The 15,672-nt window shown below is 37.0% G+C and overlaps 1 protein-coding gene across 1 annotated transcript in view; it reads right to left on the minus strand.

Annotated features, from left to right (window-relative positions):
- ABCA13 (ATP binding cassette subfamily A member 13) overlaps positions 1–15,672 on the minus strand; it is a gene marked incomplete at both ends in the record, with an annotated part of 196,115 nt that overhangs the window by 111,511 nt on the left and 68,932 nt on the right. The window contains 4 exons of the mRNA XM_082329177.1: positions 6,566–6,680; positions 7,911–8,025; positions 8,860–9,160; positions 11,282–11,458. Of these exons, the coding sequence (XP_082185303.1) occupies positions 6,566–6,680; positions 7,911–8,025; positions 8,860–9,160; positions 11,282–11,458 (708 nt within the window). The remainder of the gene's footprint in view (positions 1–6,565; positions 6,681–7,910; positions 8,026–8,859; positions 9,161–11,281; positions 11,459–15,672) is intronic.

Below are 15,672 nucleotides of genomic sequence, written 5' to 3' on the forward strand. Positions count from 1 at the left end.
ATCATCCCCGTAAGCATACAAAAGATATTTCATGCCTGGCTACAAATTCTAGTCCATGTGTTAGCACTACTCAATATTTATGTATATAGGAAAACTTTCTAACCCAGTCCCTAAAGGCAATCAGACAGTTTTGCACATCGAAACCTCAACTCAGAAAAAGATATGTTTTTTTTTTTTAATGCATGCAATGAGGAAAGCCCATTCTACCCATTCCATTCAATAATTTCTTCAAAAACATGAAATAAGAACACCACCATGATCTTACCAGGAATAATATTGCTGAAATACCAGCCACCTATAGAATATAAAATGGAGTCAAAGAACATCATCCAGCACATCCATCCAAAGGTCATGTATCCTCCTTGTGCCGTTGACTGGTGCACATTATTCCACTGAATTCCTGGTAGTAATAGCAATAACAATGATTTTTTAAAGGTCAAAGCTAAATCAGTACAGCATTAAAGATCACAAACACATCAACACCACACACTTCTGGGTATTTAAGCACTGACACAAAAAAGACCATAGTTAATAACAGTAATCCTAATGAATAGAAATGAATTGTTATGCCTCTACAAGCCTCTGTTTAGAACAGCAGGTGACACTGCTGCTGACAAAATGCAGAGAAGCTGTGGTAGAAAGGGCTGTTTATGAAGTTTTAGCTGGCCCCTAATTTGGCAAAAGAAAAAGAACTACAACTGACCAAATGGGGCACTGACCTCTTCAATGAATCAAGCTTTATGCCATTCTGCTGATATTATAAAGAAATGGGTTACACAAAGTTTAAAGTAATTTCTAAAATGCTAAATCTGAAAACTTAAAACTGAAAATTATAACTAAGAAGCAAGTATTTGTGTGCATTGACTGTATTCAGAGGTAAATTGGAACAACAAACTCACTGAATAATTGCTTCCTAAAATTATTACATTGCAGAAGACATGAAAGGAAGAAAGAAGGTACAAAAAACTAGAACTACAGAAAGCTACTATATTGCTAAATGAAAACCAAAAGTAACCAAACTGTAGATTTACAAAAAGCATTGTGGTTTTTTCTGAAAATCCTACTTTGTTTGCAATACAGAGGGTCACGATATTGTTTCTACAATTCTTTTTCTACGATTGTGAAGAAAAGCAGTTTTTCCACAAAGCACGTTTTGCCCTTTCTTTGGTAAAATGAGTCATTTTGATGAAGCGTCTGGTGGGAAATTTAAGTAATATTTTCTGCAACTGTCTCTTCCACTTTTACCAACTTTTGTATCATTATGATACTTTTTCAATGCCTAGTGGTTTGAAACATCCGCTATCACCAATATTGATCTTGCAGTAGTAGTAAAAAAAGAAAGGGATTACATCCTCTTATATATTGAGATACATGAATGCATATCCCTTGTAGACATTTATCAAGGGCCCAGACAGTCACTTCTTCCTTTTTAAAACTTCAGCATCAATAGGGGTAGCTCTTAGCCTGGGGATAGTAGGGATCACCATCTTAAAACATGTAGCAACCTCTTAAAACATCTAGACAGTTTCCAAACATGTTTTTCTTCCCAACTCTTAAATATAATAGGGTGTTCTCATGCATTTCTGCACCTGCACAGTATCTCACTGGGGATTTCACTAGCTGCCTCCAAGCTCGCAAAGGCAAGCTGCTACTCAGGTTGAGTAAGAATAGGGTTACACAGGAGAAACATACAAAATACTTTATAAAGGTAATTTTTTCTTACTTTGCAATGTATAATACTTAAATATTCATCTTAGTATTATGTTGAGAGTGAATGACTTGCACTGTTCTTGTTCTGTACAATATTGTTCTCATAAACCTCCATTGTGTTATACACTAGTGCATGTGTAAGCCCAGACACACCTACCAAGCTCAAAAGTAGTCCAACCCAATGAACAGGAAGTCAGGTAAAAATGCCAGGAGGCCTGCATAGATGAACAAGGAGCTCCTGGCCAAACTGAAACACAAAAAGGAAGCATACAGAGGGTGGAAGCAAGGACAGATAATGTGTGAGGAATACAGAAACACTGTTTGAGCATCCAGGGATGAAGTTGCAAAAGCTAAAGCCCAAATGGAATTTAATCTGGCCAGGGATGTCAAAGACAACAAGAAGGCCTTCTATAAGTACGTAGGTGACAAAAAGAAGACTAGGGAAAACATGGGCCCATTGCTTAACAAGACAGAGGACCTGGTTAGACAGGATGTGGAAAAAGCTGAGGTACTGAATGCCACCTTTGCCTCAGTCTTTACTAGCAAGTCTGGTCTTCAGAAATTCCAGGTCCCAGAGACCAAGGGAAAAGTCTGGAACAAGGATGATGTACCTTTGGTGGAAGAGGATCAGGTCAGGGAATACTTATGCAAACCACACATACATAAGTCCATGGACCCTGATGGGACGCACCCAAAAGCACTGAGGGCGCTGGCAGACGTCATTGCAAGGCCACTCTAATTGAGATTGATCTTTGATCAATCATGGCAACTGGGAGAAGTGCCCAAAGACTAGAGGAAAGCAAATATCACTCCTAACTTCAAGACAGAGGACACAGGGAACTACAGGCCCGTCAGTCTCATTTCGATCCCTGGGAAGCTGATGGAGCAGCTAATCCTGGAAACCATTTCCAGGCACATGAAGGACAAGAATGTCATCAGGAGTAGTCAGCATAGCTTCACCAAAAGACAGTCATTCTTGACCAACTTGATTAAACTTCTACAATGAAAGGACTGTCCTAGTAGATGAGGGAAGAGTAGTGGATCTTGCCTACCTGGACTTCAGTAAGACCTCTGACACTGTCTCCCCTAAGATCCTCCTAAAGAAGCTAAAGAAGCATGGGCTGGAGGAGTAGACAGTGAGGTGGACGGCAAAGTGGCTGAACGGCCAGACCCAGAGGGTGGTGATCAGTGGCATGAAGTATAGTTGAAAGCCAGGAACCAGCAGTATATCCCAGGGGCCAATACTGAGTCTGATCCTGTTTAACATCTTCGTTAACGATCTGGACAATGGGGCAGAGTGTATCCTCAGCAAGTTTGCTGATGACACAAAACTGGGAGGAGTGGCAGATATGCCAGAGGGTCACGCTGCCACCCAGAGAGGCCTGAACAGGCTGGGAAAACAGTCTGACAGGAACCTCATGAAGTTTAACAAGAGCAAAGTCCTGCACCTGTCAAAGAACAATCCCATGTACCAACATATGCTGGGGGATACCCGGCTGCAAAGCAGCTTTGCAGAAAAGGACCTGGGGGTCCTGGTGGACACCAAGTTGAACATAAGCCAGCAATGTGCCCTTGCCACAAAGAAAGCTGATGCTATCATGGGATGCCTTAGGCAAAGCATTGCCAGCACTTCAAGGGAGGTGATCCTTCCCCTTTATTCAGCACTGGTGAGGCCACGCCTGGAGTACTGTGTCCAGTTCTGGGCTCCCCAGTACAAGAGAGTCATGGAGGTACTGCAGAGAATCCAGTGAAGGGCTAGAGAGATAATTAAGGGACTGGAGCATCTCTTCTATGAGGAAAGGCTGAGAGAGCTGGGACTGTTCAGGCTGGAGAAGAGAAGGCTCAAGCAGGGATCTTATGAGTGTACATAAATACCTGAAAGGAGGGTGCAAAGAAGAGAGAGTGAGACTCTCTTCAGTGGTGCCCAGAGACAGGACAAGATGCCATGGACACAAACAAACACAGGAGGTTCCCTCTGAAGATCAGGAAACACTTTTTCACTGTGAGGGTGACTGAGCACCAGCACAGGTTGCCCAGAGAGATTGTGGAGTCTCCAGCCTTGGAGATATTCCAAGGCCGTCTGGACACAGTCCAAGGTAAGCAGCTCTAGGTGGCCCTGTTTGAACAATGGGAGTGGACTAGATGACCTCCAGAGGTCCCTTCCAACCTCAACCATTTTGTGATCCTACAAAACTCCTTGTTGATATCCTCTCCAGAAAGCAAGCCTTAGAGCTGCCACTGACATCAATGAGGACTTCCAAGAAACTGCTCTAAATATCTTGCCAAAGCTTGCTCCACTAGACTGAGAAAAATAACATGTTAAATGAGTGAAATAATATTCAGTCAGATGCTCGCCCTTAGGTAGCTCTACTGAATTTCACTAAGTATAAAGTCTGCGTTTGCATCTCTAGAACAATTTCATTGGCTGGATACACTCATTCTGTCGTCTAACGGGATGCGGAGTTTTTCCTCCAACCTGCATTGCAAATAGAGCAATGCTAAGCCCACTTTAATTTACTGCTAGAAAGCAGCACAAGCTTAGCTTGGTTTTCAAGGGGCATTAAAAAGGTTTTTCTCCTGTTATGATCCATCCTATTAACTCATGATTAGAGATTTTTTTCAGAACAAAGTGAAAAACATTTCCAACTGTAGTTTTTTTAAATAATAATTACAAAGCTTTTCTTCTAACCAGAGAGCTTACCTATTTCTTGGCCCTCAAATAATGTAATGAAAAATACTCCTTGCCCAAAGGCAGTTGTAGACAGAAGACACTACAACACCAAAGGAGAAACAGGATGTGAACATCAAATAAAACACATCATTAACAATCTCCATGAAAGAAAATAACTTATGATATTAAAAGCAAGCACAAAATAAATAGACCTTTGTTTCATATAGGCTAATAGTCATTATTTCCTTTTATGTTTTAATAATACTCCCTCACATACTGCAGTAGTATTTGTTCCACCTTAAAGAGCTCCACTGACCTAGTTATTAATACTGGAAAGCATTATTTAACTTTATAACAAGTTATAAACCATCATAAACTTACCACATACTGAAAACATATAATGTATAACACTGTAAAAGTATGCAAAGGAATATACTTTCTGTAGTAAGAGCAGTGGTCCTACTCATTTTTATAAGACAAGAACTCAAGAAGAGACAGAAGGAACACGCACACTGGGTACTATATGCTGAGACAGCATTTTTGTGCAAGGAAGTAACATTTGACTTCCAAGAAGCAACATAGTCACACTGTATCACAAAAGTACCAAATGGAAAATGAGCAAGTTAGTGAGGTAGTATAACACGGAAACGTGACTGGTGATCAATGGAAAAACACTGGTGAGCTCATGAAGGCTGATGGGGAGATCCAAAACACTATTAAAATTAATAAGCAGTGATAAAGTTCTGCAGTTTTAAAGTCAGCTGAAATAGAAGTTCATCTTAATGCAATTAAATAAGGTTTCTGCAATATTTGACACAAAAGGAACACATCCTGCCAGCTACCTGAAGAAAGAAGTACAATCTTAGAAAAAAATTCAAAATCATTAATAACATAGACTACATTTTTGTACAGAGAGGTTCATGCTAATGCCCATCAACTGAGTCCCCGCCTCTTACATTGCTAAGGCTTCACCATCTCACTTAAAAGTCTCTCCCCTCTTTTCAAAAATTATTGCCTTTTTCACATGCTGCTGCCTCTAATTTTCAGCAAATGCAGAAAACCTGAAGAGTTATTTTGAAATAACTGATTTTAAAGTGTGCACATTATCTGATGCATACTTTTCCCTCTCTGTGGCCCAAAGGAGGGGAAAAAAAAGCAACAACATAAAAAAAACCCAACCAAACAAAAAATTCCACCCTGCCTATTTATGCCCGAATTCTGCAGTCTTACATCGGTGCTTACTTGTATGCAAAGAACCAATATATTTTATCTGACCTATTGACACTGAAAAAGTGTCCATTTTTTAATAATGTATGAATTATTCCACCAGTTTAATTTGGTACCTGAGTTATTTTGACAGAGTGAAGGCATAATGTGTGAAATATGGTTTGCATTGTACGATGGTGATGTTTGATGTCCCAATCAGGAATATAGTCTGTTAAGACAGTACGAAGACATAAAACAGCCTATGGCATACAGAAAACAGGAAAGGTCATGGAGGAACCAATGCCAAAGAAATGTATATCTCAGACTGCATAGCTAGATAAGCAGTAAGCAAATTTCTGATCTAATCCCCAATTGTACTCAACAGAGAATTAATCACTAATTTTCCTCCAAACAAATAATGACTTTTAAGAGCAGCATTTCATCAGATATGCTTGAAAGTACACTAACATTACAAATATTTTGAGGCCAAGGCATAAAGAGAACTCATGAGCATGAGGAATGTAATTTCCGTGTATTTTCTGTAGGTTTACAAAATTTCCCTGAAAATTTATTTTTTATTCCTTTCTACATTCAAAACATTTTCTCAATTGGATATCTATTAATGTGACTCATTTCCAGTGAAACGCAAAAACAAACAGAAACCTGGGAAAACATAAGTAAATTGTAGTCTAAAGTTTCAGAACTATAGAAATCCACAGCATGGTTGGAGGAGAAAAATTAGAAAAGGAAAAGAAATATTTACCATTATAATCTTGTTGGTGAAACTCAAATGGTTCTGCAAGACCAACAAAACTATGTAGGGTAAAAAACTGATCATGTACACAAGGCTGGCACATAGAGCTGCTGTATTGGCACTGCTAAAAAACGCTGCCAAAAAATAGCTTAACATAATAACTGTAACTCCAAAATCCAGGAGAAAAAGGAAGATGAGGAAGCCATTGCTATAAGCAAAGATACCACTTGCTTTTAAAATGATGGCCAGAGCACAGCTATTTATTGTGAGCACAATGACGTTCTCCAAAAACCAAGCAAAGAAATGAATGGCTGGATGTACACCCATTGTCTTCATATACTGCAAGACAACATAGTAAAGAGAGTTAAAGCTCAGAAACAAATTTTCTTCTCTCCCCTTTTTTTTTTTTAAGCAAAACATGTTGCCACCAAGACACTACCAGATCCCCAGAGGATGTCATCTTCCCCTTAAATTATTCACTTCTTTTCCCTTTTCCTGTGCTACTCCTTCTGCTGTTTTCTCCTGGATCAAACACAGTTCTGAGCATAGCTGCCTCTGAGCTTATCACATACTAACACAAGGAATCCCAGTGCTCGGGCACAACTCTCTCTTGCATAGTGTTGCAGGACCATATGTCAGATTACCAGGTCTTCCAGTGAGGAGCTTGCCTCTTTATACTCTAAAAAGTACTGAGGATATCTACAGCACCGTATAAACAAATGTTTTTTCCCAGCCTGTTACTAAACTAAAAGTAACATATGGATATGTTTGCAAACCTTTATATATTAACATGCAAATAATAATTTAGCCAGGTATGAGGTATCACCCCTCTGTTTTTTAAAATAATGCTTTTGGAAACAAGCTAATACTACTTCTGAAGCGTTTTTCATAAGATGATCAAAATTAACTTTATTAAATTGATTTAATATTTTAAAGCATTGAAAAAAGGCCTATCTTACAGCACAAAGTTTAGAGAAATGAGATAATTTCCCAAATTTAAGAAAAGGTAACTCCAGCAGTATAAAGACCAGTATAATTCTTCAAAAAAAGCATATTTATCCAAACAGAAAATGTATCATAAAACCCCTTGTCCTTCCATATGCTTAGCATCTGCTAAGACTAGCTGTTAATACAAGCAAATAATAGTCTCATTTTTCCTATATCACCCTCCATTATTTTTCTGATAACTACACAGTACATGGCAAATTTTTAATTTGGTTTAAGAAGTTTCATCATTTTAAAGCACATATAGCAAAACATGAAAAAGAATCCAAAATAAAAACTACTCTAATCAGAAGGATTTTTTCCAAACAACACTTTCTATCTTCAACTTTTATGGAACTTTTGCTTATTGCTTTTTGTCTCAGGGAAAATATTTGCATACTAAGAGGACTGATGCTCAAACAATGTTGTGAATCTGAGCTGGCAGCTAGAACTAGAACCTACTGCCCAGAGGAAACAAGCGAAAGCAAAGCCAGCTAGACATAAAAGTACCTCAAAGTTTAAATTTTGTATTTCAGTACACTTTAATAAATAAGCTTTATTTTTAGAGGTTAATCTGCCTCTTACCTCTTCAAGATTAATTTCTCTTTCATAAACCAGCTTGCGAACCATGCCGGCAACTGAAACCATCCATGTTAACATCATCATAAGGGGGAAAAAAAACCCTATATTGTTCAAGAATCTATGAAAGAAAATATACACAGAGTTGTTAGCCCCCAAAGGTAAAATATTTTTTAGCAGAATGTTAATAGGCGAATACTAGGACTATTCTCAAATTACACACAAAATAAGATCTGACATGATCAATAAGGCTTATTCTTGTTCAGGTTAGAATTGCTTATTTTTCATGTAATGAGATAAATATATGTATCGGTACGATAATATTACATCAGTATTTGTCAGCAATACAACTGATATAACCACTCTTTAGGGCTCCATTCAAAGTCAAACAGAATCCAGATTTGTGTCCATAGCAAAGTAATATATTTGGACACTAAGGAATAGCATAAGCCAGTCAACTTTTGCCCCACTTTAACAGATTTATGACCAGTAACTAATTTTAAATTCTAATAGCGAGGATGTTTTGAGGGCTTTACAAAGAACAATCCTACACTTTTTCTTTTGCTTCATCAACTTTACACTGTATTTCAACCCATACCAGGGACCAATTTACAGTTTGTGTACAGGACAACTAAGGATAGAAAGTGGGCTTCTTAGCATAATCTAAGTTAGTTGCACAATATGTTGACAGTCTCTGTCCAGCAGACTACTCCACAGTACAGCTGCAAACAGCTCATAAGGGGTCATTTGCAAGACAGAAGTTGCATAACATGTTGTGGTCACAGCTGTTAAACAACATTCGCTATGCTGTAATACTCTGGTATCGGACGTACTGGTTCAATCCTGTGCTGAAATATACATTCACCCACTACAAAGATCTAGTAGCTTCCTAAGTCCTCTGGCACTAACCTAATGAGGATAATATACCGAATTAAAAAGCTGAAAGTTTACTTACAGATCACTGGTATGACAAGGGTAAGGCATGGCTTGCACCTGAATGGCTGGCTCTGAGGTATCTGTCCCAGTCTGTGCTGAAATAATTGCCCTTTCAATCATATCTTGAAGAGGAATAAAGATGTGGTTGTATTTAAACCCATCAGCTGGCAACTTCTGGGGATGGGATTTCCACGCTGGTGTTTTAATCAAATCTGTTCTCATGCTGTAGAGAACATTGGTTCTAATTGTATATGAAATGTGTCGTGGAAGGAGGTTGCTAGAATCTTGTGTCTTGTTCTTTGGTGTATTGAAGATGATACCTGACACAAGAAGAAAAGGAGCTTCATACCCAAGCTTATACGATTTATGTTATTTACATAGCTAATTCATGGCCAATTATCTTATCATAGTAGGATACATTCACCTGTCATGGCAGGCCGCTACAGTTTCTTGATCCCCCAACACAAGAATGCTAGGTTTCATAGAGACTTAAATTTTTTACATTCATGAATACAAAATGTAAAAAATTATTCACCTGGTAAATGTGTTTGCAACAATCATTTTTATCTGAGAAAATTCCTTCTGTGATTTGTTTTTTTGAATTGCAGTTTATTCTCTTTGTATCCAGATTTAACCCCTTTTTGGGGGCTGATCTCAATTTCACAGTGAAAGCAGTGGACATAAAATTTGTCCATCAAAGGATAACAACCCCTGGTGGCAAAGTAAACAGTACCAACACACTAAAATTTACTCTGATTTTTAATTTCTGAATCAATTACAAAACTTTTGTTTTAGCACAGCAGAATTTGCATGTTATTTTTCTCTAGCTCTGTATTAAAAAAAAAAAAGCAGATGAAAATTTAATCTGTAGCTGGAAAGACGAAGTCAAATACAGCAAATTGGTTGTATTTTCCTTCTGGATGACCCAGACTTTTTAGGCCTTCTTGATGAACGTGAGATATTGACCTTTTTTTCCTTAGGAAAGGGGAGACGTGTCTTACCTACCACCTGGCTTTCTGAAAGATAATATGATATAGAATACTTTGATGTAAAGCTTATTTTTTCAACTGGCCACTTTCATTTTCCCATTTAAGCAAACATTTAATTTCCTAAGACATTTCATGAGACTATGAAGACTTTGAAGAGTACAAACAAAGCAAGCAAGGAAAATTCCACTTTAGTTTCATATCTTACCATGGAAAGGAATGTGTGCTTATACCTGAGCATGTAATATTGACATATTGGACACATTAGGTCCCTTAAAATGCCATCTTCCCTCTTTGAGCATGTGAGGAGATTATAAAGGCCACAGTACTGAAAATACACCCCAAAAATATCTTAGCGTATGTTAGCATATGACCCTTCCCTATGTAAGTGGAAGCAAAATGGATCTAGAACTTGACAATTCAATTTTTTGAGGGCCAAAAGCTATCTGTCTGTTTCTTCCCTTGAAGGGGCAAACAGTTTCACTCCCTATGAAGTACTCCTGAGAAATTTGCCTTATCTAATGGTATGGCCTGTTGGTTTTATATTGATGGAGGGTGGTCATTTCCGCATTCTGCAAATGGGGGTACTGTGCAGGTTACAGAACAAACGTAGGATTCCAGACTGAGAAGTTTCATTCTCTAGAACTGCTTTGACGTGTCTTCTGTTGTGTACTTACAGGAGTCCAGGGAGACAATAAAAACCAAAACAAGAGGGAAAAAAAAAAAAAAATGTGGCACACTTTATGTAGACTTAAATAGAGCTCTCTTTTGGAAAAGCTACATACAACTTAAAGCATTTTATGTGAGAAGAGAAAGTGTGTGTAATAAGAAAAACATTCTTGTATTTTAAACTCTTTTGTACAATTAATTAATTCTCAGCAATAAAGATATAATGCAGGAAAAGGATAGAGTGTAATCCCAGGGAAGAAAAGAAATATATCCGTTGCTTAAGAATTTATTTACTCTGAATAAACAAGTTAATTTCTCTGAGGTGTTGGTTTAAGAATAAAACTTATCAAAAAACCCCCTTTCTTTCCTCCTTTTTGCAAAGCCAAGAACATAAAATTAAAATTTGAAAGAATGTAAACTGGACGATCTTGTCATAATAAGTAGTTAAGTTTCCTCAGTACTATACATCTTTCAGCTCTTTTTATTCTACTTTAAACATTTATCACTATTCTTTTCAATATTTTGTTAGAAACAACAGACTCCAAGGATTCATTTGGCAGTTCCACAATTGAAGCAACAATACAAGTAGTCTTTACAGCATATATTACAGTATTCAGATGTTAGGGTATACCTCTAAGGTAAATGTGCTTTATTTTTCCTATGTTATATGGGTTTTAATACATACTTTGAAACTGTGTAAGCTTAACCTACCTTATCAATAAACACAGACAACATCTACAAAGTCTGTTGTTTTCGGTCAATATACGTTTTAAATATGGTACTTACTAGCCAAAAAATTATTTTGCTGCATGAGTTCATGAGCCTTCTCCTCCAATTTCTCAACAGAGTCAAAAGGCTGGAAACGGTCCAGTAACACACAGGAAGAGATATTAACTACAAGCTGTGACAACAGGTCAATCTGTTTACTTGCTGAGCTGTTAAGCATCTTGTTCATCATTGTTTCTAAGATGAGGAAACAAATTGGGCTTCCTTAGTTTTAATGAACGGAACAGAAAGGTATGTTCTCACTTGCACATCCTATAAGAGTAAATACCCTTTGTATTTAAAAAAAGGAAGAAGTTTTAAAAACATAGGAATTTTAGTGTGAACTTGCAGAAGAGTAGTTCATGTTTCAGTGGCCTTTAGAAGTCCTCAGCTACATTTTCCTTCAATTTCAGAGCAACAAAAGTAACAAATTCCAGCAAAGTTCTAGAAAGAGATCATGTCCTTGAAGTTGTAGGACTTTTAACATTTCCTTATCTTTCCATAACTACTCCCACAGATACAAGCAAGTTACTGTACTTCGAATATCACAACAGAGATCCATCTCTTTCATCTAGTAACGTATTAGCCAGTTCTTCTCTCCTTGACACTGCAAACATTTCAAGCACTTTGTTATATAGGGCCTAAGTATTTTGACTTGAGCCGTACATTTAAAAAGCATCTGAAAAAAAGCCTACAGCCCCTCCATTTTGACTTTGATCTTATCTGTGGATCCAGGATGAATGTATACCTCAACCAAAGCCTGGTTTCCAAAACCACTGAACCTTTGGAGGAATTAAGATCTTCATCCATTGGTAGAGAATGTAGACATAGTGCTATATCTTTATGTTTGAGAGAATAACAAAAAGGATAGCATGATATAGAAACAGTCTTAACTCATCTGGATTTAATGGAAATATCTGAATTTCTCAGGTAATAAACAGTGTTATAAAAATATCCAGCACAGGTTCCATCTTAAATTTTTCAAGACTCACTTGAAGATACAGGCTTTAAAAAGAATAGGTGATGACCTCGTTTCATAACAGTGGTGACAGACAAACCCTGGACCACAGATGTTATTCAGTGTCAGCACAGGAAATACTACAATAGGAAGGTAGATAAGTGGAAAAATGTATGGAGCAGTCTGAAGAAGAGATATGATTACCAGTGAGAAAGGATAAAGATCACAAGGAGAAAACAGAGAAACTGATAGTCTAGAACTCAGAAGACAGGCAAGCAATGACAAGGTGAATTCGTGGGTTGAGAGAAAACAACACCAAATGTAGATACTATACGTCTTATTTACTGCTATCCTTGAGGAGGACCAACAAAGGAAATACCTATGCTGCTACTCATTTTGTAGCATTAGAGAGAACAGAATATTCCTAACACTAAGCCTAAGTAGTAAGGTTAAGCTTTCAGATATATTTTTATATTTTTATATATATATACGTGTGTGTGTGTAATTATACATAGCCCTATATATATACACACACACACACAAAAAATCACCAGAGATCTCTTCAACAGCTGATCTTTGAAAGACCTTAATTTGAAATCAATAATTAACTAAAAAAGCTTCTCTCTTATGAATTAAACTATTGAATATTTTAGCATAATAAATACCAACTAGCTCTGCTTGCTTGGAGTATGGCATATTTGAATGTTTCTGGAAGCAAAATATTGTCTTTCACAATGTGCATTAACTTCTGCACTGTAGCATAGAAGTAACACATATATATGAACAGATACAATTCACAGGAAAGTTTTAGAATTAAGAGCTATAGAATTGCCTATCTTGTATTTTTCCCATTTATAAATGTAGCAATTTATGAATAAAAAACTCGGCAAATCTGTTTTCACTATTATCTTCATACTTTGTTACATACCAACTCAGCCCCCATCTTCCACTTAGCTTGTTTAACCTATCATTAAGTAACTGGGAGGAAATATAACCATTTTATGTAAATCTACTAGGTAGAACTGCTATTTAAGTAAAAGTTTGCAAGAAGAATAAATTGGAATAAACCAGCAATGGATGAATTTAGGTCAGAAATTAGGAGAAAGTTTCTAGTTATCAGGTGGCACAGTGTTCAGCGATGATGATAAAGCTGTTTGTTTCCAGCTTTCTATAGACACATAAAACTATTTCATTACAATGAGGGAAGCAGGGCGGTAGCATGGAGGAAAGCTGCCTGTTTTGTTTTTTGGTGTTTTTGTCTGTTTGTTTGTTTGTTTTTTGATTTTTTGTTTTTTTTTTTTTTTTTTTTTTTTTTTTTACCCTGGCTGTTACATCCCAGGTCACATGTAGCCCTCCATAAGGGAGATTCCTTGGTAGTGAAAAAAACACTTCACATCTGGGAGAGATCACAAAAGAAGGACAAGAGAGATACTCAGCAAGCAAGAATCTAAAAGAAGAGCCTGCAGCACAACTGCTTCCCCATGCCTCTTGAGAGGTTCATAAGGACTGTGCCCAGCAAGGAGCTCACAAGCTCTAGCCGGACAGGGTTTATATAAAATTGGTTATACCCAGGAAATTATTGCAAATTGCTGCGTCGGAAAGCAAGCGGAGAGGAATAGAGTTGCCTTGCCCACACAAAGCTAATTTAGAAAGTAAAGAAGGGTTTAAAAAGAAAACCACAAATTTTTCTGCCCTCAGTTAAATATTTACTTTGTTCCACGTGAGTAACACTAACACAGTAACCCTGTAAAAAAGTTTTAGAAATTGATAACTTTGCAAGGTCTTATAGCACGATAATTTTATAGAGAGGTTGAAAGAGTTTTACATCAATCCACTCTGTGTCCACAACACTTTCCAGCAGGAGTAGCAGGGTGAATAACATGTCACTAAGACTGTTAACCATTTTTATAACATTGTAGCAAAGTAAAAAAAAAAAAAAAAAAAAGATACAAACACCTTGGATTTGAGCATAATGAGAAGTCAGCACAATGTGAGTGTAGATGTAATAAACCAAGGGAATATTTGCTTTAGTTAGAAGACAAAATACATAATCACACAGATTAGATGATTATAGAAAACTTTAGCTTTGGATGGAAATAAACAGATTGTGAGTGGTAAAACCAATAACGTATATGGATACATTTAAGACTTTAATTGGATCCAAGCAAGATAATTACAGGACTAAAAAACTGATGCAGTATAAGAGTAATGAAATTAAAAAAACAAACAAACAAAAAAAACCACAAAACAAAACCATAACAACAGAGATTTACAGTAACAACTGCACATGATGATAGACTAATAAAATGAACAAAAAAACCATATACAAAACCTACATAAAGTTAAGAGGGCATAGTCACTTTTCAAAAAGCAAAGTGACAAAGCAAATCTGTAAAAAGAAGTGTAATCAAAGTGTAAATGCAGAAGAGTGCTCTGGCACTTTGGACAAATCAGCTTCACAAAGGCATAAATGCTATTGTGATCTATAGCCTGTATTGATTTTCACTTTTTATAAGATGTTAATTATATCGACTCTATTCCATTAAAATAAAGAAATCCTAGTTTCATAAGCCATTCTACTTAAATGATTTCCTATATTCACTATCCAAGACTATTAACCATTTATTACATATTGTCAAATGTCCTTAGCTCTGTTAAAAAGCTAAAAATTGAGAAACACATGCACAGATTTCTGTGATGATGTTGCCTGCAACAGTGAAGATGGACCTGATAACTCCAGAGATCTTGATATCTACCTTAATGAAATATTGTTTGCCTATAACCTATCATGTAGTTCCCAGTGTTAGATACAAACAAACAAAATCCACCTATTACTCAACTAATATATTGAGGCAGCTAGTCCTAGCCTTCAAACACAGCCTTCAAATGAAGGTCAGCTTCAATTAAATCTCACATCCTGTGTGCAAAAGAAAAGCCAGGAACTTCAGCTCACACCAACCATGACAGCACCAGCTCAGGGCAGTAGTAAAAATTAAGACTGAGAACACACTTCATCATTTACAAGCTTTCAGGAGCTTAAGTAGATTTTGTCCATCTCCTGCTTAGAGGAAGGTGACAAAATCCAATAAAAGTTGCACTTCAGGTACACTTATTTGTTTGTTTTAGCTCTAGACATAGTTCTTCGACAGTAGAGCAGACTTAATAACCTGTATTGCTGTAAAGTCCATTTTTTCCAGCAATGAGGGCCACACAGCCCCTTTATGGGGGCATCTGAGAGCTCACCACTGCCCTCCTCCAACAAACAACTGGAACAGATTTGTGTCTGGTTCATAATTATCCTAACACGCACTGATAACAAAATACACAAATCTGTACTCTCTACCACTATCCTCCTCTAGGAAGCACCCAGCTCCCTTTGTACATGATGCCACACTGTCTATTATTGTATTTTATCCCACTTTTCTCTCTTTCTGGTCCTCAAAATCATGAACTT

The sequence above is a fragment of the Platalea leucorodia genome, assembly GCF_965183815.1.
Source record: "Platalea leucorodia genome assembly, chromosome: 1".
NCBI classification, from domain to species: Eukaryota; Metazoa; Chordata; class Aves; order Pelecaniformes; family Threskiornithidae; genus Platalea; species Platalea leucorodia.